At 39.0% G+C, this 24,498-nt stretch overlaps 1 protein-coding gene across 2 annotated transcripts in view; it reads right to left on the bottom strand.

Annotated features, from left to right (window-relative positions):
• Positions 1 to 7,605: 7,605 nt before the first annotated feature.
• The window catches only part of PROS1 (protein S), a 34,266-nt gene continuing 17,373 nt past the window's right edge, over positions 7,606 to 24,498 (bottom strand). The window contains exons 8-15 of one of the 2 annotated variants that reach the window (XM_033008003.2): positions 22,298 to 22,419; positions 19,697 to 19,815; positions 17,416 to 17,605; positions 16,235 to 16,402; positions 14,993 to 15,161; positions 13,228 to 13,376; positions 12,193 to 12,406; positions 7,606 to 9,872 (exon numbers count right to left, since the gene is read on the bottom strand). In XM_033008003.2, coding sequence (XP_032863894.2) covers positions 9,727 to 9,872; positions 12,193 to 12,406; positions 13,228 to 13,376; positions 14,993 to 15,161; positions 16,235 to 16,402; positions 17,416 to 17,605; positions 19,697 to 19,815; positions 22,298 to 22,419 — 1,277 coding nt within the window. In that variant the 3' untranslated portion in view covers positions 7,606 to 9,726. Of the gene's footprint in view, positions 9,873 to 12,192; positions 12,407 to 13,227; positions 13,377 to 14,992; positions 15,162 to 16,234; positions 16,403 to 17,415; positions 17,606 to 19,696; positions 19,816 to 22,297; positions 22,420 to 24,498 lie in introns of those variants that run through there. The other variant, XM_033008004.2, reaches the window with a different exon arrangement.

The following is a 24,498-nucleotide window of genomic DNA, read 5'->3' as shown; positions in this document are numbered from 1 at the left end:
TGCATTTGCAATACAAAAAAAAATAATTTTGACAGGAGATCAGAGGGTTTTTTCGTAGATAGCAAGGCATGCACATGCATTTTCTCTGCAGCAGATCTTGCATAGCCTTTAGAAAGTGACTTTATTTCTGGAAATCTGATTTATGGAACAGCAAATGGATGGATAGCTGAACTCCAGGGAAAAAAATGTAAGTCATCACTGACAAGCATGCGGGAAGACCACCAAATTCCAAGTTGATGTTGTCAGGCTGATAACTGTATTAGCAAATATTTTCTATGAGCATAGCTTCTCTGGTAACTTCTCTGGTAACTACGCTGATTTTAACAATTTACATGTACGTAACTGATACGAGCATTTCTTTAAGATCTGGTGTATCACATTACATCAAAGCATTGGGTGAGAAACTGGCAATAGGTTATCCAACATAATGCAGTTTGACATGAAATGATTTTTGACAGCTAAGGCAGAATTTCTTGGGAGGGAGAGGAGGAACATGATTTGTCCTTAGAATATCTGATTTCCCACACATACACACTCCACTGACAGGACATCAGTAGTTAGCCATGTAAGAAACATCCATTTCTCATTGGTTTTAGTATCTTAATTAAACGTATTTGACCAATGAGGCAAAGGCAGAGTGGCTGAGTGGACATGTCGCTGCAGCTGATATACGCAGACAGAAGCGCTACATGGCAGATGTATCTTCATATGGGCCATCACCTTCTGTCATGTTGTAAGCAGAAGCTCCCCCGCCCCACAACACAGAGTGCTTTGTACAAGGAATGTTATTGGTGCTGTCTCAAACCGTGATGTGTTTGTGTTCCTTTCCAGATGAACTTTAATTCTGAACCTGCTGAGGTTGTACTGCTTGCTTTGGAAATACTTGCAATATCCCTAGAATGTTTATTTTCCACCCCAATATGCTGCTACATTCTTGCAAGCTTTCTCTGGTTGTAACGCAATGTTTGGCCAGGAAACACAGAATACAAATGAAAACCAGTACCCCAGTTTTTGGGAAATGTAGTGAACCTATGACACAAAGTGTTTTATTGGAAACAATACAAAGATTTCCAGAGAAATAATAAACAAACAGCTGGTCAGCATCCCTGTAAGACCATCAACTTCAGATGTGTGTTTCCTGGAAGGATCAGACTGTTTTGTTTAATTCTCTTCCTCTGCCCTCAACAGATAGGAGAAGCAGTGAGCAGGTCTAGCGATAATGTTCCAAAGCAGATAGTTAGATATTTAATAAGTGTAGCAACAATACAATTTGCATGACCAGCTAACCATCTACAGATTGTTTCCAATGGATCCAAACCACTGGCTTTCTCCAGGTATTTGTAGAAGACCAGAACTTAAACCAACAGTGCATAAAGAGTCAGGCTCCAAAGGGTTAGCAGCAGGAAAACACTTCACTCCTGCAGTGCTATGCAGGAACATTCAGTGAATAGCAGCACATCCATGGATCTACTTTCACTGCTGTGGAAACCTAATATATGGAAGGATAGGACTAACATAGAATAGAGAATTTGCCTTCAGGACAGTGTTAGAACAAACCTCTTCTTACTATAAAGGCAAAATAAAAGGGTTGGGGTGCAGGACTGGCTTTTGCCCTTTCAGGCACAGTAACAAACCTGGCACTGTACTCTAGTGAAAAGTCAACCTTGGGACCAGCAACACAAAGCCAAAGTCTTTGAGCAGACAAATCCTTGTAGCTGATATAGAGATGTAGAATTGCTGTAAGTATATTTGCAAATTAACACATAAACATTGCAAGGTCTGTGGAGATGACGGGCAGGTAGCCAGAACAGCCGCAGAGCTACCCGGGCCTTCTCTCCCCCTTACAAAGCAGCACAGACGGGCTTGCACCATGCTCCACGCCGGTGTCAAATAAATCTTGTTTAAAGCAAAACAGGTCATTGTAAGCTTCCTGGAGTGTACACGTACCATCTATAGGCTACACATCCTCTGTGCTCCACACTACGCAGCCATTGGGGATCCAGTGGTATGTCTAGACAGCAGGCCCTCCTAACAGCACTCGAACATAAGCCCCAACCAACCAGACACGTACCACCTGCTCGTGCTCCTCTGCTTGCCTTGCACAGCCAGCCATCACCTCCTCACTGCTGGAAGGAGTGAGTGACGTCCAGCTAGGTCTCCTCCAAGGCTCAGACACAGCCACGCCAAGTGACAGGACTTTTGAACTCTGGTGGAACAGACGTGGAGATGAGTTTTGCTAGCACACTGGAGTCCCCAACGCTTTCACCAGGGCAGTGGCATATAAACCTAGCTGCAGTTCCCAAAAGGTGCTGGTGTCATTGTAACTTTCTTTGTCAGTAGGAACCGAAAGCCTGGGTAGAAAGTTTCTAGCAGGAGTTTAAACTGGCATTGCTGCATAAAGCCTATATGGCTTATGTTCAACACTTAAAAATGCATTACACTTTGCGTTTATATATAGTACAATGTACAATAGAAGTGGGAAGTCATTAGATTTATGGATTGTTTGAAAAGTTGCTTTCTCACTTTCTATATACATCATACTTAGCAGGGACAGGTTAAAATTGGTCTCCCAGTGTGGTACTGCCACAAGCATGTTTGTTTTTGTTTTTGTTTTTTTTTAAGTCAGAGAATCTTCGGACCTATTGCATTTCTCCTCTGACTACAAACAAATGTCTGTATTTGTACCCAGACAGATCTTTTTTTCTGGTAAAGAATAACACAGAATTTATGTTTTGGCTTTGGGATGCTGTGTGCAGATCGGGTTCTTCTGGCTGTGTAACACGACAGATTTTCAGAGGCATGAAGGGTAGTGGGGTGGTTGACTTTCAACAGCAGGTGGATGCCTAATGTCCCTTTGTGTCCTTGAAGACCATTCCCTCATGTATTGCTTTGCCACCTGCCTACACAAACACTCCTTGCAATTTAGGAGTTAAACTCAACATTGGCAGCAGAAAAATCAGCGCACATAATGAAGAAAAAACAATCGGTTCTGGGTAAAGGCACGAAGTGCTTCAGAGGGCTGTTTAGTATTCATTGTGCATATTCCTGAGGAACTAATGTCCACTTCTAAAGTTTCACTGGTTGGGTTTTTTTTGTAGGGTGGAGAGTGTTTTTTATATCATGTCCTACTACAACAGGGTGTAAGTTAAGACTGGTTAAATCTGTTTCATCCTTGGTTAACAACAGTTTCTTCAGGCTTCTGGAAGTAGCTGGACATTTGAAATACTGGCAAAGTTTGTGCTTAGTTTCTTACAGATGAGCTAAACTACATTTTCAGCCCTCGAGATCATAGGTCATAGTTCTGCTTCACCAGCTTTGATGAATGATGTCACTGGCACCCAAAACTACTGAAACGACTGAAAGTATCAGCTGCTAATATCGTTAGTGATGGGAAACCTGGGACTCCCAGTATCTTCACCTTGTGATAAAAGTCCAAAGCCAGTTTGGAAGAAAGGTTGCCACAGAGCACAAACAGGTGAAAGAGTAGCTACTTAAGTTACCTGCTTTACAACAGCAGTAAAAAACATCTTATTTTCTGCAGGAATAAAATATGAAAAGAAGATTCACATCATTTAAATCAGTGATTGGTCTTCTGAGTGACATTTAAAGAACTTACCAAACCATCTTGCCTCAAATGATTATGATTACATTCTGTCCACTTGTTTGAAAAAAAATTCAGCCTGTATTTCTAGTTTTTGTCAGGTAATTTCTTTAAACTCTTCCTGGTGTAAATAAAGCTCAGAAAATAATAATGCAAGGGTCACCTTGCTTTCAGAAGGCCTACAGTAGCTATGCTCATCTTGAAATGTTTATTCTTATCTGATATGTATTTAAAGAGACAATACTTTTTCATATGGAACATGCTTAGAAATATCATTCATTTATCTTTGACTAAAAAGCTAAGTGCCTCCAAAAGCAGCCTTCACTTGTGAAGACAGGACACCAGTCCTTCTGACTGTTTGACTCAGACTAATTTCATTTCCCATACAGGGTGGAGCACCCCAAGATCTGGGGATTTTGGCCCAAACCAGAGGACAGAAGGACAAATTGGGGCAGATCCTGATGTCATCCTGCAGAGTAATGACTTGACTATGAGGATTTTGTAAACCTGCCAACGAACTACTTATGAATCCTCAGAAAGACTGTGAGAGCGTGTATAAACCTTCACCGAGACACAAACTTCAGATCATCTGTGCAGCTTGCTTAATACCTCTGTTGCCCAGTGTGATGATATGAAGTCATGAATTATAAGGTGATGGGGTTTTCCTGTTACAGGCAAAGAGGTTTGTTAAATCTACACAGCCTTCTGTTCCAGAAGAAATCCTTTAAGAAAAAGGCTGGCTTCTGCCCAGATTTACAAAAGAAGATTGCTTTTCGGTGGGCTGCATTAACAAGAGTCTGTGACCAGCTGGTGGGAATGATCAAGCACTCTGTGATAGGCTAGAAAAGAGTAAGGCTTGATCTAATGACACCTTTTTTTTAAAAAAAAAAAAAAAAAAACCAAACAAACCAAAACAGAGTTTCGGTTGATAGGAATCATACCAGAACTTAAAGAAAGAGAAACCTTTTCTGAAAAGGTAAGCTGCTGTTGAATGGTAATCAGAAATAGTGGCTGTTCTATACATGAACTGTTATTTCTTGGGGTTTGTTTTAAGCAAAGCCATTTTTATTCTGTATTGTCTGTGCTATGCAAAACTTGCAACAATTCACATGTAATTTAGTATGTATCTTACTAGTGGTCTTCTTAGGTCTTACTAATTAACGCCTTTAATGACTACTTTATTTATGATATCATAAATAAAACCACTAGTAAGTTCTAGAAGTATTGCTCTGTGGTCCTGTGGCCCTCACCACCTATCCAGTTCATTCACGCTGGGGGTCAGCATTGCTGTTAGTACATGCTTCCCCTGCTAGTGCTGCGGCCGGCTTTCAGCAGAGGAAATTTGACTCAACCAGAGAAGAATGAGGCTGATTCTGGCCCCATGTAATTAGAAAAGCTAACTAGGTGGCTTTTTGTAACTGTGGAGTGGTGTTTTGTTGTGTTGGGTTTTATTCGCTTCTTAACTGGGGGATGGGAGGGAATGGAAACACAGATTTTTAACAAGCATTAAGAAACAAACCACTGCTTTGGAGCTGTTAAGGCTTGCAAAAGTAAAACAAGATTTTTGGAAGTGCTTCAGGGGCCTATTTTGCTTATCAGGGAAGGTGAGCAAAAGACTCACTCTATAGCAGGTCTGGCATTGCAAACTAGTCTTGTACTTCTGGTGTCTTGGGTTACTCTTCCAATGACAGATACTCCAGGGAAACCTGAAGTCCTTGTTTAAGCTCCAGTTTATGTGCAAACATGCCTGTTCAAATACACGCATTTGTAAAGCTGGCCTTGGGGAGAGAGGGATGTAGACCTGACTTTTGAGCAAACTGTTGCCATGCTGGCTGATGTAAAATTGCCAAGTGAGGTTAAAAAGTGAGATGCAGTTTTTGATAAGAGATGTTGTTTATGTGTATGGAGGGGAGCAGAGTGGAAGAGAGAAGAAAGGAGGTGAAAACATCTATTGGATCAAATTGGCTTGCGGTTTTTGGTGTATATGTTGTTTTGTTTGTTTTTTTGATTAACGTTGTTTCTGATGGCTGGGGTTTTTTTGTGTGTGTATCCCTCCCTCCAGTGCTCAGCTAGACTGGATAGAAGCCAGTGCACCGAGGTAGACCGAGTTTCTGCCTTTTTGGTGCTTCCAAAAACAAGAGACAGAAACAAAGCACCGTACTACTTCAAAAACCTTCTGGCACAAATTGCTGCATAGGATGCTTTTATGTTCATGTTTGTGTCCGAAACTGTTAATTATGTCAGGAGTACTTTTTAAAGTGTTTATGCATGTCTGACTCCCAAAATGCATCTAACTGCTTGTGGGGAGGGGGGGTGGGTGTTTTTTGCTTTATATGTTTCTGCCTTTTCCATGGTCCTCATCCTGAATGACAGGGAATCTGTGGCTCTGTAGATCTATGTTGTGTGATACTGGTTTCTTGTTACTTGTGTTTTTTCCACATTCCTAATTTGCCGAGATGTTACAGATTCCTTAAAAAAACCCTCACATGCTTTTTTTCTTTTTTTAAAGCCACATAATCAAGTCCTGAATTACATACAGCTGTGTTGATTTGCAAACACTTGTTTGATTCAAGTGTATAAAAGCAACACACTAGCACCCTTAGTCAGAACCAGCTTAAGGTTTAGCTGCTTATTCACATATTCTTATGAAATGTAACTACCCTTTGAGCAAAAGGATGGGCCCAGTGTAACAATGAGTGTACAGTCATTTTGTGGATAGGTTACAGGCTTTAAAAACGTGAAGAGTAAACCCTGTTACTGTGAAGGTTTTGTAAGTAGTCTGGATGGGAGTTTTTCGTAGACGTTCCTTTTGATTTCCAATGATAGAATAATATTTCTGTCCTGTTGGTACTTTTGCCCCAATGTGTCATGTAATAAGCTGACTAAAATGACAGGAACCAAGGTCACGTAGCTCTGAACTGCTCCTGTAGGGTTGTGGTCACAGAAGGAAGACGGGACAAAACCAGAGTGTGAGTATCTGAGGGTTTTTTTTTTTATTCACAAAGTGATGCCTTACCCTTTGCTATTAGCTGTTATGGTTTTCCTTGTATCTTATTTTTTTTTGGTACATAACTGTTCTTCTGGCAGATGAAACATGAAATTGCTCCCAAATCAGGGATGTAACAAGGTTTTTGTTTGTAACAAGGTTTGATGTAACAAGGTTGCTGAAGCAACAAAATATGTACACGTGACTAACGACATCAAAGGACCAACATCTGTGCGTTGTTCAGTGATAAGCCAGGGCCAGAACACTGAAAATGAGTTCGGCCTCTTTCAAGATGATGGCTCTAGAACTGATCTTGAGTATCAGTAGTGAAGGTGTTTGCACTCAGTCTGCCAGGAGACATGCCGCTATTAAAGCATATAAACTTAGATCAGGCATGTAGGCAGGAAGCTGCTCTAGTGTCGATGAGAAGCAATTCCATGACTAGGTTTTATTTTTAAAGGAAATTAGGACGTACTGACCTGTAACACTTGGTGCACAGGAGCTGAAACAGCACAGAGCAGGTCCAGCTGTTCTGTGTAAACACTGAATGGCCCTTCCTGAAAGGATTATGCCTAAAAATAAAATGAAATACATCTGATGAAGGAGAAAAGATAGGAATCAATAACTTTCACTGATCTCCTTTCTTCCAAATGTAGTTTTAAGCAAAGCTGAATTTCCTCAGGCAATATTAAACAATAAACTTAAACATTTCTCTAGGGAAGATGAATGCCTATTTCTATAGCATATTAATTTCAGCCAATTATTTTCTTTGATGGTGAAGACCATCACAATCTTCTGAGTAAGCTATTTGACCACTGGAACAAGTCTTGCACAGTGAAAACAAAGAAAGATATGCAAGTACAACTTAAAATTAGAAGAAATTTGCAAATGCTGCTTTATTTAATTCTTACAATAGGGAGGCACTTTACATCAAATAAAAATAAAAAAAAAAAAGTGCAGAGGTTTCATTACAACTACAAAACCCTAAAATATTATTTCATGAAAACAAAAAATAAATTGTGAGAAAATTATTTATTTTTTCCTTCATTTCATCTCATCTCTATACCACTTCTTGCACTTATACAAACAAAACCTAAAAACCTCAGACGTTTTCTTCTTCTCACACAGGCTGACAATTTAGAGTCCTGCTGACACTTAGTGTTCCTCATCTCATAGTTTCTGTTTGTTGTACAAGGCAGAGGCTGACCCAAGGGCTTTCCAGAATTCAGTGGGTGCTGATGAGATCGAAAATCCCAATTCAGCTCCATTCTGCATGCAAAACCTGCTTATTTCAGTCGAGTTGTTCTCCAACTTAGGCCCAAATGAAGAATGTGTGTGTTGGGATGGGAGGAGAGCAGGGAGGGATGCTTTCCTGCAGTCATTTCTCCTTGATGGAGTCTGGAGAAATCAAAGCTTTTTTTACATGCCATCCTAGAAAAGTGAACTAGTAGTTCACTGGCAATTAGCCCCTGGGTGTCAGTTGTGTGGTATTCCTGTGGAGAAGCAGTTACGTATGAACTGGTGCAGGCCAGATTTGGAGACGGTACTGAGTCTGGTTGGTGTGAAAGTCACAGCAAATTCTGTATTACCTTATACAAGTGGGAAGTGAAGTTAACAGTAACCTCAGACAAAGCAATAATGTTGAAAGATGGGCTCAGGTTCTACAATACTGATGTACTGATGTTAGTACTCAACAATGAAAGAAACCTCACTAATGTCACTGGGAATATCTCTGGAGAAAGGCCATCTTCAAAATGAATATTGTCACAATCCATCCTTCTGTACATACATTTCCACCTCAATGTCTCAAGCAAAGAAAGCAAACCTCAGGTCAAGAATCCTGGCAGATAAATGTCTCTCTGGTTGATGGATGAGAGCATATATCCATTGCTTGCAGCAATTCTCTTGCTATTTATTTGGTTTGGGGTTAACAAAACCACTAGGTGAGCTGCACAGGGAGGCTTGTGGTTGTGTGAAAATGAGGTTGGAAGTGGATAGAATACTCGAAGGATGCTAAAGAAATATTAGAAATGCTTGAAATGAGCACACTTGAGAAAAACAGTACTTTTATAATTACCTGTTCCATTAAAGTTGGCTGAGCAGAATATGGCTATACGTTCTGATGGTACCAGCAAAATTCAGGCTTTCAAGCACATCTTTCAAGCACATTTCAAACACAACTGCAACAGAGCTCAAAACCAAATCTCTTCTGAGGCTCTGTGAATGCAAAGTTGACCTAACTAAAGGGAATATGATGGACCATTAGAGGGTGCTCATATTGAGGAGCGCTAGATTTGTCACAAATGGAAAAAATGTTTGTAGCAATTTCTCAGCTTTACTTAGCAAATTTGTTTGATGTCCTGTGATGAAGACCAGAGCTCCTTCTTTCAAGCCATCTCTTCTGTTTTCCAAAATTGCCTGGGGTATATTTCAACACACTTTAGAAGTAAATTACTTGACCTGATCCAGAACTCTGTTAGAAGTCTAAAGCAGGGTTCCTAAGATAGAAGAATTAAAGCTGGTACAGCATTACAGGAGCTATTTTCAAAAATTGAGCTACTTACAAAAACGTTTTGGTTGTGAAGTTGCTTCACCAATATTGATACAACTTGTAAACATAGTCATAGAGACCTTGGGCTCTGGATTTTGGGGTATTTTTTCCTTTATCAAAAGCACATATTACAAAACCTGTAGAGATTTTTCTTTGTATATTATGCTGAGAAAAGTTTAATGAGACTTGTTTTGTTTAGATTCAAATACATTACTAAAATTTTCAACTTGCAACTTTGTGCAGATATATTTAAACTAAGAAGTAAAATTGGTTCTAAACAGAACTTCCTGAACTTTTTCTCCAAAGTAACTATGCCAAGGGCGTAGTATGAACATAGAAGAGAAATAAATCTAGCTGTTGTATTTATCACTGATATTAGTAAAAGAACATTTTACAGAATTTTGATCTTGATTGCCTCTACAGCTGAGAAAAGGGAGTTTTCCCCATTTTATATAAAAGGGAGGAAAAACATGCTGTTGATTATTTTCCTGGCACATCTTGAATAAAATAATGCAGGCTTCATTATGGCATGAGACTAATTACACAAATTATATCTGAAAGAAAAAAGTTAAATTAAGAATTGAATGGTTACTGCATAATCAGTGGGCACGAATGAGATCTAATGTCATTGTGTTTAGAAATGGCTTCATCCAGATCCAGCTGTCTGTTGTTGACCTTCACCTCCATGCAGCCATTATAAAAAGCGGTTACTAACGTAGCACCCAGAGGAACATCTGCACAGAAACACATTAAATTTATTAGGCCAAGGCATGCAAATTCTTATGTGTTTTTCAGATTAGCAAAAACATGAGGAATACTGCATTCCCTGTCCATTAGCCAGCCATGGGAGAAAAGAGCAATTTGGCAGGAAACACTTAAGTTCTCTCTTTTCTTTAAGACTGAGATGAAGTCAGCAAAGCTGAGAAAGGTCAGTAAAATTTGAAATATGCGCTAGAAAGCTATTCCCATCCAGAAACCTTCAGCAAGTCTCATCTAGCCTGCACTGGTGGTGCTGAATGAATTGACAAAGAGGCATACTCCCAATGCTGTTACTACTTCGAAGAAACACGCAACATAAACAGTCTTCGTGAAATGTGTGTTTTTGTTAGATGCCTTTAAATGACACAGTTCTGTGCGCTGCAGCTCGCTGTGGTGATCCTTACCCACCTTTTTATACTCCTCAGTAATCCCAGAGGCTTTCCGGGGGTGAGTTAGTGAGTAAATGAATCACTGTAGCCAAAGTGACTGTACATGGGGACATAAAGTAGCTTTCCTGTATTACTTTTTTTCTCTATGGTAACAGACACTGTTGTGTAAGAGGCTCCTTTGGATAACATGGGGGGTTTTTTGTTGCTTTTTTGAGACCTCTAGGTAGAAACTGTTTATGGATACAGAGGTTTTTTTTTTTTCTGGCGACTTGCATGTTGAAGATACCTTTTTAAAACTGAGGGATTACACTTAGTTTTAAGGAGCAGCAAGCGACTAACACTTGGTCTTTATCTATTTGGGATGTATGGCTGAAGTCAAGGTCTTAGCTCTTAAGATGCCAATTACTCTGTGGCTGGGGATGTACTGGAAAAAATCATTTAAATATCGCAAAGATGAAGAGGTTTAAGAAATGACCAGAATCTTAGTTTAAGTTACTATGACTCAGTTCATGTACTGACTCACGTCTACTAAGTAAATACTGGCTTCATCTCCCTTCTAAAAAAGGGAGCAGGTATTACAAAAACATTGATGCTTACCTATTGCGGTGTGTGACGGTACTGTACCATTAGTGCATTCTTCTTGTTCTACACGTTCAATTTGAATTGAACTCACCTGGTTATCCGGTTTCCAAGATATTGCATATCCATTCAAAAACCAAATTAGAAGAGAAATCGTCATATTTGGTGACTAAATCTTGTTACATCTTTGATCACCAGTGTATGAAGACTTGTGGAGAACAAGAACATTCCAGCATATAGCCCTGGACACTGACGTAACCACCAACCACTGCAGACAGAGGCTGTGGTACCTGCAGTGCTGCCCTAAGCACCTCGCTCCTATTCTAACAAGCAAGTCTAGAGGGTGGAACCGTAATTCCAGCTTCCCCTGGGTACACTACCTTGGAACAAGTGCCTAAAGAGATCATCTCAAATGCTTACACAGTTCCTCCCTTCTTTCTATTCCTCTGCACCCTTGTCTCCTGCAGAAGAAAAACACTGCAGATCAAGAACAGCTGTATCTGGGGCAGTGCTATGACACTACAGCCTACATGTAAAATGGATGTCAATTCAAGGTTGTGTGGGTCGCTCTTAGAATTTCCTTAAGAATTGTGACTTACTCTGCCTAAAATAACTTTTAATAGAGGATGCAGAAAAGCTCTGCCAGTAGTAACATTGTAACCATGGTGTGTTTCCTCTATTAGTTCTCAAGTCTGAGGATCTTAGTCTTTGAAAATTCATCATCTGTGGCAATGCTGCTATTCTTCATGATTCACGCTGAAGTCAATCTATCTTTACAGATAAGCATATGTACACTTCCTGTACAAAATAATGCTTATACATATCTTAAGACTGGGGATACTTTTGCAGCTGGCTTTAAACAAAGTATTTGCTGTTACAACACATTTTCTGTCTCATAAAGACTGCCAGTCATCTATTGCCCAGATTTTAATTGCTGAAACCATATTCCTGACTTTTTCTTCTGCAGTTCTGATACTTAATTTATTCACAAATGCCTGGTTTTTTTACATGCTTGGTGCAGTTCCTAAATTGTGCCAGCTGGCGCCATTTCAGAAATATGCAACACTCACTCCTCCCTAGCTCAAAAATAAAGATGTTTTCCAAATTCAGACCTCTAGAGAGATACTCATGCATTCTAATGGGCCTAATAGTTCTACTGTTAAAAAGCAGGCTCCCTCAAAAGCTGAATAGACTGGAGGAAACAAGAAGCACTTGGGGAAAAAACTGTTTCTTTTTGTGTAGCTGTAGGCTTTTTCTAGCTTGGGTAAGGCTGAATATAATCAGGCTTGTAAAAGTAATCAAATTAATGGAAAGAAATAGAATTCACCTGGCAGGCCGCCCAAGTAGGTAACAACATTTGCCATCATTGCTTGATGCAGGATAGACAGTTGCTCTGAATTGCTTCTGTCTGTGTGTGAATCAACAGACAGTTCAAGTTGCTGTTTGGTTACTAGGAGTCCAACCAGCACTTTCCTGGGTGTACATAACTTCTTTGATTCCAGATGTGCGACAGTGATGTTTCCAATGGTCACAATGATTTTCTAAAAGGAAGAACAGTAGGTCACGAAAGATGTCACATGTAACTTTAACACATAACGATACTTAGTTCTGATGCATTTTATATTTGGAAGTAGAAGAAAAGGAAATGTTAGAGCCACATTTTAAAAACTGGTGCCTTAAGTTGGAAAAGTTACCAAAGTTGATGTATAATCATCACCTTTGGTGATGAATGCCATTCATTTATACACTTAAATTTGTAAGTGTGAATGTTCACTGTCAAAAAATCTTTGCCTATTGGTCTGAGGTAAAATCCTGTTTCTCTTATTGGCAAAAGGAGTACTGCTACAGTTTCGAAGGTAACCAAGAATTCACTATAGGTTCTTATTTTGGGCAAAAGTATGGATTTGCCATGGTGTATAATTATGCTCTATCTTGGGATGCCTGACGTAAACAGATGTAAATAGAAACTTAAGGACAAAAAGATCTGTTTATAAATTGAAACTAACATGATGCCATTACTATAGTATCATCACTCTACTTCTGTCACATTCCTGCTTCTGCTTTGTGCATTTGGGACGAGGTTAAAGAAGGCATGATGTAATGGATAGTACCTGACATAAGAGTGCTTAGTGCTTACTCACTGTTGTAGCAATCATTAATAGTAATATATCTTCTGCACATCACTATATGATCTAAGTGCTTTTCAAAATATTAATTCAGCCTACCGGCTCCACTGCAAGTAAGTGTGAGTAGCTTTTTTTTTTAGTTTGATATTTCACAAATGGAGTAGTAAGTTAAGTGAGACAAAAATGAGGTGTGACTTCTATGCATATATCAGCTGCTATGATAATTGTAAGATCACCTGTGAGTCAGAGGAGTTAGAGTCCACTATGGACAAAGCAAGAGGCACTGTTTTATTAGAAACCAAGGCAAACATAACACCAGTGTCTGTGGATGGGCGAATAGTCATAGTCACATTTATTAGCCAATCTTCAGCACTGTCAGGCTTATCTGTTTTAAAAAGAATAATTGACATTAATAAATTCATCTGCTAGTGAAAAATTAATACGGTGTTAAAAATTAGTATTTAATCTGCTCCCACTGTGGAAAAATTAGTACTGATCTCCAGAAAAAAGCAAACTTTGGAACTTTTAGAAAGAACTAAAAAACCAACAAACCAAACAATCAAAAAACATTTAATCCTGTATCTTCCCTAATCTTCTGTGTTTACTGGACTTTTTTTTGTTTGCTATCTTCTCCATTCTAATGTGGAACAGGTGCCACATTCATTCGAGGTCAGTTCAAAATTACACCCAAGAAACTAATTTATGAATTGCTGCTGCTGAGTAGAAGATTGGCAGTTCTCATACACTTTTACATTCCAAAGCAGTTCCGCTATTAAAATGGGAATATGCAGGTGTGTAAAGTAAATATGTAGATGGCGCAAATGTAATTTCATGCGATGCATTCATAGTGAAGCTAATATAAAAATTACTATTTAAAGAGGTATTTGTCATCTTTTGTATCCTTTCTTCCTGTACCTCTTCTCCCCTACCCCCCCCATCAAATCTAGTAGTTTCTTGATTTCTAGTAGTTTCTTGAGGAAGCAGGAATCATAAAATATGAGGTGAGGTTATATTCCTACACAGAGACAAATGGTCAGGAAACAGTGGGCTGTAACAGCTCATAGAAGGGCAGCAGATGTGGGCAGCTTCTCAGATTTGGGGGAGGTGGGGCGAGAAGAGAAAGGAGACGGGGTGTAGTCATGGCAGCAGCCTCAAACACTGAGGTCAGGAGGAGTTATGGCAGTGTGGTGGTACTGAATGAATGGGAGGAAAGTTGAGGAATTTGAGTGGCATAGGAAACTGATACAAATTGGTTGGAAGCATAGGATATAAGAAGTTGGAGAAGTATTTTGAAGTGGACTGGGGAATTTAAATAAAAGGTCTGGGAAAGAAGAAGTCCTGAGATGAAAAGGATTGGGGATCAGAGCAGGGCTGAAGGGTAGCATAGTATTTGAGATAGGGAAAAAGTATAATGACAACAAGATTTGGATGATGCTCAAGAGATGTTTTGGTTTGGGCTCAGGTGTTGCACAAGGAGATTCTGAACTGGAAATTTTGAAATTAGGGCAGAATTTCAGGCAAGAAAGTTCTGTGTTCAGGAAAGAGCAAGAGACGCCCCTAAAATCTCTATATAGGATGTTCGTTTAGAAGCAGAATTGCACACACAAAACTATTAGCAATCCTTTTCTCCATTCCCAGTATTCTTTTCCTGTCAGTAATATGATAGCTTTCCCCATTGATGAACAGGGGACAGAATTAGATCTTTGGTAAGTGAATGTGTTCAACAGTGCCCATCCTTTGCAAATAAAGAATAAGCTCCTAACCTAAAGCAGTTCAGAAACTAAATGGATGACACCAATGGGATCAGAATTCTCATTCGAGCAAATTTCTAACAGAAGTTATGAGAATCATTGCTGGATGCAGTGGTGTATAGCTTCGTTTGTATGAATCCCTTTGTTGTTGTTGTTGTTGTTTTTTGTTTTCTTTGCTTTCTTTTAACAATTCATCAGTTCCATCACCTGTCCAGCAAAAAAATATAGGAATAGACAGAAAAATACTTACTATAGTTTATCTGAAATGTTGCCATTCCAGTTCCAGGATAGAAGGATCCTCTCCCCACTGCTACTAAACAGTGTTTGCTTTGTTTTTCTTGAATAACTTCTTTTACACCTGAATGTCCCTGATTCATCAGGTTCCAGGCACGAATGCACCCATCTAGCCGTGGGTTAATCTGCAGAAGAATTACAGCACTAGGTGTTTGCATTTAAAGTTGTCTTAAAAGTGTTACTAATAAAGCATTACTTTAAATATCAACTTATTTCTGGGAAGCCAATAATAGCCTTATCAATGCTACAAGGTTACAGCACTGATGCTGGGAGAAAACAAATGGCATGCCTTTAGTACCTTGGGTATTTCTGATTTAATAACATTTCTCATTTTAATGCCAGTGATCTTTCCAAAATAGTTTGCTTTAATTTTTAAAGCTCATGCTGTCCCTTTTGTTTAGTTCACAACAGCTTTTCTGTAGCTGAAAGACAATGATTGCTAGTGCTGCTCCTTGTTCAAGGTTTCATCTTCTCCTTATACTGAAGTACAACGAAATTTCTAGAATTACCTTCTGTTGGGTGAGGGGACGTTGTTGTATGACTTCATATTTTTTTGCTCTGCTTCACCACTTTTGAGCAAAAATGGATTTTTAAGGAAAAAAAAAAAAAAGGTGCAACCTCTACTGTACAGTTACTTTTTGCCTCTCTGTAGGTTGACAGTTAGTTTGAGGGATCCTGGATTGTGAAGCAGACAGCCATAACAACCTGACTGTACCCATTCCCAGCATAAGACAGTTGTTGAAGGTGGAAGACTAAGCGAATCATGGGCTTTGTCTAGCCTGGGCTACTATAAAACCTAGTGAAAATGAAAGCTCCTTGTGTTGCCTACACAGTGATTTCCATACCTATTCAGAGTCTAGCAAAAGCCAGCAGCAGGAACATGAATCACTCTGCAATGCTCTTCCAGAAGAAGCACTGATGATTTAGGGAATCTTAAAGCTATATTAGGAAACACGCTACAGAATCCTGACAGATTAGACCTTAAGTGCCGTGTTTTTACAACTCTAACCTAACTGAGGACAAGCTACAAAGCTTCATGCATGTTTATTTTCAAAACAGTGGTTTAATAACCTGATTTTCATTTTCTAAACGGATTCCATGTCACTCTTCCTTCCTCTGTGACTGTTAAGCAAACAGTACAAAACCAAACAAATAACAGAACAGTATTAATCAACATTACTTTTATTATTTTAGTTACCTGTTTAACCAGAGTGTTGCCCACTTTTCGAGGTAATCCTGCAATGTACACCTTAGTCTCCAAGAAACCCTGTGATTGTTTAAAAAGAGTTCCTGGGCTGTTAATACTCATCACGGCTTCTTTAGCTATTTTTACACTGATGCTGTGTTCTAGTTCTTCAACTGATATCTAGAATTAAATACAAATGATTACATACATAAATGTATAGAACATTTGAAATACTAATTACATGTACCTGTATGAAGCATTACTAATGTTTCTCTAAATATCTAACTTGTAAAATAGTTTTAATGCTGTCAATATTTACAGCATATTTAAACTTGAATCGTGAGGTTTAATGCTGTCAATATTTACAGCATATTTAAACTTGAATTGTGACAACTGTCCATATCCATGGACATCCACAGGAGGATCATCTTCCATTCCATCCTCACTATACCCCTAGGAAAACCCATGCAGCGGACTAGTTTGCTTTATGCGCTAGAGTTTGCAAGAAACTGATTTCTACAATTGCTCTATATCCAATCCACTTTTGGCATACAGTTCTCCATGTCACTGCAAGCTGCTACAGGGGATTGACTCTTCAGATGGGACATAGGCAAAACAGGTTCAACGCTTGCTACTGTTACTAGGCATCAAAGCAGACTTTTTAATCTCAAGGAAGTTGTACTGAACTGAAGGAGGCGGTCTACACAGAATCCGAGCTTCTCTTGCCCCCATTTAAAACAAACAAACAAAGCCTAACTGATGATAATAATTTGGTGTGGGTTATAGATAGTCCTTTCATCTTAGGTATTCAAGCTTGAAGAACAAGCTAGATTTCTGGTCTAGCAAATGTAGTAATTGTTATCTAGACAAAGTATCTAATAACTATGCACTTGACCATGCAATCACACTATTTAATATACTGCTGCTTCATTTTTCATGATTAGAAAGAATAATTCCTATGTTTCCAGCTAGAGGTAATTACCTCTTTCTTGACTGTAAACAACTGCCACAATTTCCCAGATGTGTAAGGCACTTGTGTGTGTTTTTTCTTGGTTGATATTTAGTTCTGGGATTTGAGGGCAACATTTTAACTTTTTAAATAATTGCTTAGTTTCTCCCTAATTTACTTATCAATACAGAATATTCCCATAGTGGGTTAAAGGAAGAAATGGGGAGAAGAAAGCCCCGCTTACAATATGCCACAGTCCATCATTAATGGCTTTGCCTCCACTGGTGACTTTTGTTCCAAATTCATTCTTGAACTGAATTTCAATCCTCCCGTCACGAAGAGCAAGCAAGATCCATGCTGTATTGTCAAGGGATTCTGCATATAATATAACTCCCTCTGCATCATATGTCCGGAAATCAAATTCTGCTGTAAATCTGAGTTTGGAGAAGGAATCTTAATAAGACAGGAAACATGAAATACTGTATAGCCTAGGATAACTCATTACTAGGGAAAAAGAATAAGTTACTAGATATTAACGTTTTGGTAAGTCCCTATCTGAGCAGTTGTGATATTTGCACACAATTAGTCAAAAGCAAAATCTAATATAAGCCTCGTTCATCTGAATCTAGTGAAAAGTTCTGAGATTAATGCCCTGAGCTGGTATTTGAAAAAGCCTTGGTTCAGTTCCCAAATCTGCTATGAGCTTTACATGTGAAGGGTATCACACTCCCTCGAGTAAGATAGATGTAATACTCTTATTGCATTTCGTGGAGATGTGACGTGGAAAAAATACATGATCTATGATGTGCTTCATTAGGACAGGGTTACCAAGCGTTGTCCTACAACAGTTGTAACCTAGCAATTTGCTTTGGTTACTGCTGCGTTTATATGTCATTCTCTAATTTGAGGATTTGCTGTTTGGATCTCGGCAGGTGGTTGAATGTGTGTAGGTAACAAAATTATGGTTTACATTAGAGTACCTGTACAGTAGAAGAGAGAGAGTCTAAGTATAGTAAAAAACTGGCCTTATCTCCTAGAACTTTTGGACTAGATAAAACAGAGTAAGGATGAAAGGAGAAAATAAAATATTGGGAAGTTAGGATTTGCTGAAGAAAACAAAAGACACAAGTAAGGGAGCTGTAATTACGAACTCGGGTTGCTTTCGCTCTCAGTCTTGTTCTTTGTCCGCTAGATGTCATTGTCTCTCAGGCAGATCCACAGAGAAATCATTCTGTATTTACACAGAGACTATTAAGATAGCTTCAAAGATTTATCATCTTAGAAAGGTCTTCCAGGAGAGCATTAATGACTGGTCAACTTGAGAACTTTTTCCTCTGCTGCTATTCCAGTATTTATGTCCTTCTGTAAAGTTCTAAGGCTCTGGGGATCACCAGCTCAACAGCTGCTGCTGCTGTTACCCTCAAATTGTTCGGTCAGTAATTCAAGGAACATTGCAATTTCAGCTGCCACAGTGAAGAAGTCCAAGAGTAATAAAGGGGTCACTACCATTAGCTATTGTTCTGACAGTTGTAAAGGAAATCATACAGACAGAGCACTCTAGACAAGGTACTGTGCTCTATCAGTGTTCTTGGAATAGCCTGTGAAAGGAGGCTTGGGGGTGGGAGGGAAGCACTGGCCTGGTTTTGCTCCTCAGTAGTATGTGCGTAGCATGTCACAGCTTCTAGCCAGAGCACAAGTGAAGTAGCAGCAACATCCAAACAAAAGTCATTCCCATATATAACTGGAAGCTGTACAGTGATTTTTTTCCTATAACGTGAATTTTATGTTATGAATTCTAAATGCCTTCCCGTAACCCTATTACCGCCTCCAACCTTCCCCAGCCCCTGCTCTTTTCTTCAGAGGAAGAGTAAACTTCTGTCACGGGGAAGCACCAATCTTTTTGCTCTCTTGTCCACAAACCAATGGGACTTACTGCCTCTTAAACTTACTGCCCTTAATCCTCTTCCTTTTTTGCCCATTCAAGTCTGAATCTCTTTGAACTCTTTCTCTCGGTCCATACACCTCTTCCCACAAGAGCACTGTAATGGCTGGAAGACTCCAACTCTGTTATTCATAGATATGATCCCACGGGAATGCTGGTGGTGCATGTTCTGCCCTAGCTGCTCACTGTTCTCTGGCTGGGACACAGCTGCTCCCGCCTCCTGCCTGCTTCTGAGGTCTCTGGAGGAAACTTGCTGGCCTTCTGGTTTTGCTGTGTCAGAGAGCTACTGTCTATACTGATGAAGTGGCTCAAGGACACACAGTACAACCAGTAAGAGATGCTGTAAACTGACTCCAGGCACATTACTCTTGCCTGTCCTCTTTCAAATGACTCCAGCTTCCACTGAGCACTAGTGTATGCAGGAACCCAAGCTACTTCATTTACCATATAAAGGTATCTTAACCAGTGGGGAGAGGGTGATATAATTTATGCATGCAATGCATTCTTTCTAAACCCTCAGAAAATTAATGGAGACAAATGTCCATAATTTCAGTGCACACTTTTTTCAATAGCAAATGCTTACCTTGTGACATTTGGCAATTTAAACTTTAAGTACAGAACGGGAATTCCTATAAATTGCTCTGCCAGGTAAAGCAGTTCATAATTCTTTTCAAGGTTCAGTGGTATACACGCAGTAACAGACTGAAAATGGTAGAGAATAAGAGATGATGTTAATGCATTGTGATAGTTCATGAAGCAACTCATATGGTTGGCCATTAGCCTGTCATTTATTTATTTAAATAGCAATGGCTTACCTCTGGTTTTCCTCCTTTTTTTTTTTTTTTTTTTTTTCTAAACTTGAATACCTATGTACAAATGAAGGGGTGTGTTTTTCATTTTGCTTGAAATGTCCAATATTTAAGCTGTTGGAGGATAAATCAGGTTGCAACATAGTTCTGGTGGATTGCAACTAATATTTAGAATTTGAATCAAGAATTCAAGTCTTCTATCAGGCACTTTTCTTTCACCAGGGACGTGTGACACCCACCTACCAGAGTCCTGCCAGGCCCCCTTATTAGAGTTGTCCGGAATCTAAACCTGATCAGGTGTTAGAAGGGAATAAGGCCAGAGCTGTGTCTTGAGAAGATTTAATTAAAAAAAAAAAAAAAGTCACCTTTTATCTTCTTTATTAATATTGACGTACAGCTACTAATAGTTGAACAATCTCTACTACTACTAGAATCATTTACCTGGAATAAAAAGTAATAACTTACAAGTGGATTAAGTGATAGACTAATAGAAAATGTTTCTATCTGGCTATTCCATGAGTGTACTTGCCCTGTTTGAGCTCTGGAAAGGAACATTGATGAAATCAACACCACAATTCCTGCTATAATAATAAATTAATATTTCTGAGAACTGCTAGTGGGGATGTGAAACTCGTAAGACTATGTTCTCAGGAAAACTGTAAAAGAAGTTGTAAGTATTTGTGACTACTGAAAGGCCTACAACAGTATGTAAAACTGGTATTAATCCTAATACTCTAGCCAAAGCCAATGAGTAATCACAGTCAGCCAACTGCAGATGTAATGAGCGAGGAAAAAATGGTGCTTATTCTTTCAGGTATTCATCTACCTGAAGCTTTAAACAAAGACATTTATATCCAGGAATAATGTCTATTTTATGTGCCGTGCAAGTATAAACTAGCAAAACATTCAGTAAACAAATGTCAGGTATCCATTTGAAGGCACTGTTGATGTCTTTGTCTTCTGAAACTATGCTGTTACAATTAAGGTAATACCTACAGTTTTGTTTTAAAAGTAAAGCACTTGGACTTCTTTTAGATACAGGGAACTACGCTCTGCATTTGGAGAGAGGTGAGAAGACTCTTCCAGACTGTGGTTTAGAGAACCTGTCTCATTGACTAGAAGGAGTCTAAAAGCCTCCTTGATCTAAAGTTATCTGTCAAAACACCCCTTGAATATCTTCAGTAAGATGGCAGAATAGTAGTCCTACAGAAGAGAATAATCAAGAATAGGTGTGAAGGGCTTTTCTGTTCTCAATACATGCCATGATTCGATAAAAGTTAACAATGCAGTTCCCAAACTCTGACTTCTGTAATCACGATGCAGCGGTCTCATTAAATGTATAGGTGCTCATCCTGAATTTTATGGCTTCTTCATTTTATGTCTGCCAGTGTCACTAGTCTTTGGACTGCATATATTTTCAGCTGATTAAACTTTTTTTTTTTTTCTAATTAAAAAGCCTGAGACTAACTTCCAGATAGAGTTAATCACTTCTGAACAATATTGACAACAACACGTAATGAGGCTAGAAAATGCTCTTCCTATTTAATGAATAAGCAAAATGAAATACAACGACTGCAAGCGGTTCAGAATTAAATTTCAGAAAGTACAAACAAGATCTAACACATACATGCTACAACTTGTGTCAGACCTTGCTCCTACAGTTTAAGCCCAATTTTGTTACACTATGTTAGAAGTGGTTTTTTTGTTGGCAGTTATCTGAGCTCACTTAGCATAACAAATCTCAGCCTGCCTTTCAAAGTGTACAGAGAATCACAAGAAAATTCTTGAACTGGGATTCTCCAGAGTTTCAAACTTTCTGCTACTAAGAAATTTACATTTTCAAACTGACCAAGAAAGCTGATTTTGGCTGCTAGACGTTCTTCAATTGGCAAGTATTGCGAAGTGCTTTTTCTTAAGCTATGGCAGATGGGAACTGTGAAAAACAATTCAGTTTTTTCAACCCAAACAGGAAAAGCACAGAGTAATTCTGAAAGAGTGAGTGAAAACTTCTGCGCAGTCTAAGGAAAACCTGGGAACATATGGACAAATGGAGTATTCTGGCTCTGAATAGGATGAACAGGAATTATATCTCTGATAGGTGAAAGCTGGGGCTCATTTTGGAAGCAGCAGGGAATAAAGATGACTGGCTAAAGCAAGCTTCTCTTGACAGGATTCCTGTAAATGAGCATGCATGAACTGAATGGCATCCAAATCCCTACTGGGTCTGCTTTGTGAGCCAAACCACAGCACTTCCTCAGCAATTTTGAATCAGTTCTCAAATACCTTCCTATTTTCCTTAATCTAACTTATCCTGTCATTGAGAAATATCCAACTTTGTGATTTTCTGCATGTAATTTTACATAGTGCAGTTTTACCTCACAATTCTTCATGTCCTTAGAGAGCTTGAACCCTTTCTTGCCATCACAATAGCAGCTATAACTTCCTGGAGAGTTTACACAGAGTTGAGCGCAAACATTTTCAGCACATTCATCAATATCTAGGAGAAATGGAAGCAAACAGAAAGATTTATTCAGATCATTCATGGCACAGTCTGAAAACTAACACAATAAATCAATGGAATAATGGACAAGATGGGTTCTCTGGCATAACATGAATCCAATAGGTGACTGCTGCTAAGCTAGACTAATGCTAATGGATGTCTCCTATGTAAAATTTACAATCCAGAATTACCTGCTGGGTGTATAAAACCTAGTAATCTGATAGAAGCTTTGTGTGCAGAGCTGGGGAAAATCTGGTCTGATTTGTGAGGCAGTAAGAAGCTGAGCTATAAGGTGGCTGAATTAGTGAAAGAGACCTCAATAAATCACTACCATTTATGGCAGAAATGCCATTCTGGGTCAGATCTCTTTCTCTATAAGATGTCATGAGAACTCAGAGTATTAAGAGTATATATGGCAAGTATGTTGAGAAAGGAAATGAATGCTTTATTCATATAAAACCAAAATAATTTCAGAGCAAAATACCTTTTAAAATAACATACAGTAATCTCATAAATACACAAGTTTCAGACAGCATCTATTTGTAGAGACCAATCTGATTTGAGCTGCGAATAAGCTAAACCAACTAAAAGAACTTTTGTTTTCTATTTAGTAGGCTACACACAATAAATAATTTAGAAATGAAAGGTTGTATAAAAGGTCAAGGTAACTCTTACACTTCCAATATAGAAACAAAATCTCTCCTGGATAAGAGACTCTAATGAGGGTGATTTTGGGCCTCAGATTAAAGAAACTGAAATACTTGTTTTAAAACAAATGGCTCTTCTAGTGGGAAAAAACAATTTTGTACCAATGCGTGCTGTTAAAAACTCTGGTTTATACTATGCTAGGGTTTTTTTAAGATGAAAATCCTTCTTTCTGTTGCCTGGAGGAGGAAAGAAGAAAATTTAAAAAAAAAAAAAAACAACAAAAAAACAAAACAAACAAACAAACAAAAAACCAAAACAAACAAACAAACTAACAAAACAAAACACCACAAAACAGAACACAAGAACTTTATTGGAGAAACTTACTTTGTAGTGAGCATGCATAATCTCTTTCCAAACCAGGATACCATGTTTAACAGTTTGTTGATGCTATTCTGGTATCTACCTATGCAGCAGTTAACAATCATGGGCAAGTTGCTCTACTGCCAAGCGCTAGCATTTTCTACATAATTTAAATGGCCATCAGTTCATTAACATGTTGAGGAAATTGGTGTCATGTTTGCCTGAGGAGTTCCCTATTACTAAAATGTCTCCTTTTCCTCCTCTTTGCCATAAGTCATCACTACAAGGGGTCTGTGCTCAGGATTACACTCCTTTGTACGTGATCTTATCAGAAGAAAAAGCTGTATTGTTCCATACTGCAACTAATACAGCCAGAACCAAAGTCCTGCTGAAGATCTAGTCACAGGCTGTGTCAGTTTTCCTGCTGACATTGCCACCTGACATGGGGCTGTGTAAGCTGGAGGATTCAATTAAAGTCTTCTGCTGGTGTTTGCGTAATTTCTACCTCCTTCTGCTCATCTCCCACTCTACCCTCTGATCTTCACAAGCTGGATGGCCCTTTATATAGACTGGTCTATGTGATACCAACTCTCATGTTCACTCTTTGCATGAACTACTGAGGACTCTTCCGAGTTGCTTCTATTAGCTCCAGAATGATTGCTTACCTCTGACCTGTCAAGCTGAGAACTGCCTCCTGCTGTGTAGCCGGCTGATGGAATACAACTGTGAGGTTTTTGGAAAGAGTTTCAATGCCATTTTGAGCTATCTTAGCAAGTTTAAGAATGATTGTACTGCATGCCAGAAGCCTAACAAGTGTCTTGGTCGTTCTACTGAAAGGCACAGGATGTAATACATAAATCTCTAGTATATTCAAGCTGTGCAGAATTCAATGTGGCTTTAGCACTCTACAGCCAGCTCCACCACCTCCTTGCTTTCATTTCACCAGAAGAGCTCTCTCCCATGGAAGGGGGTGAGAGGTGGGAAAAGAAACAAGATTCTTAATGGGAGTCCTCTGCACGACTATCATGGTACTTCTACAAACAGTGAGCTCAGATCAACTGCTCTGTA

The sequence above is a fragment of the Tyto alba genome, unplaced genomic scaffold, assembly GCF_018691265.1.
Source record: "Tyto alba isolate M040663 unplaced genomic scaffold, T.alba_DEE_v4.0 Super-Scaffold_14, whole genome shotgun sequence".
NCBI classification, from domain to species: Eukaryota; Metazoa; Chordata; class Aves; order Strigiformes; family Tytonidae; genus Tyto; species Tyto alba.
This window is presented reverse-complemented; position numbering and strand designations above follow the sequence as displayed.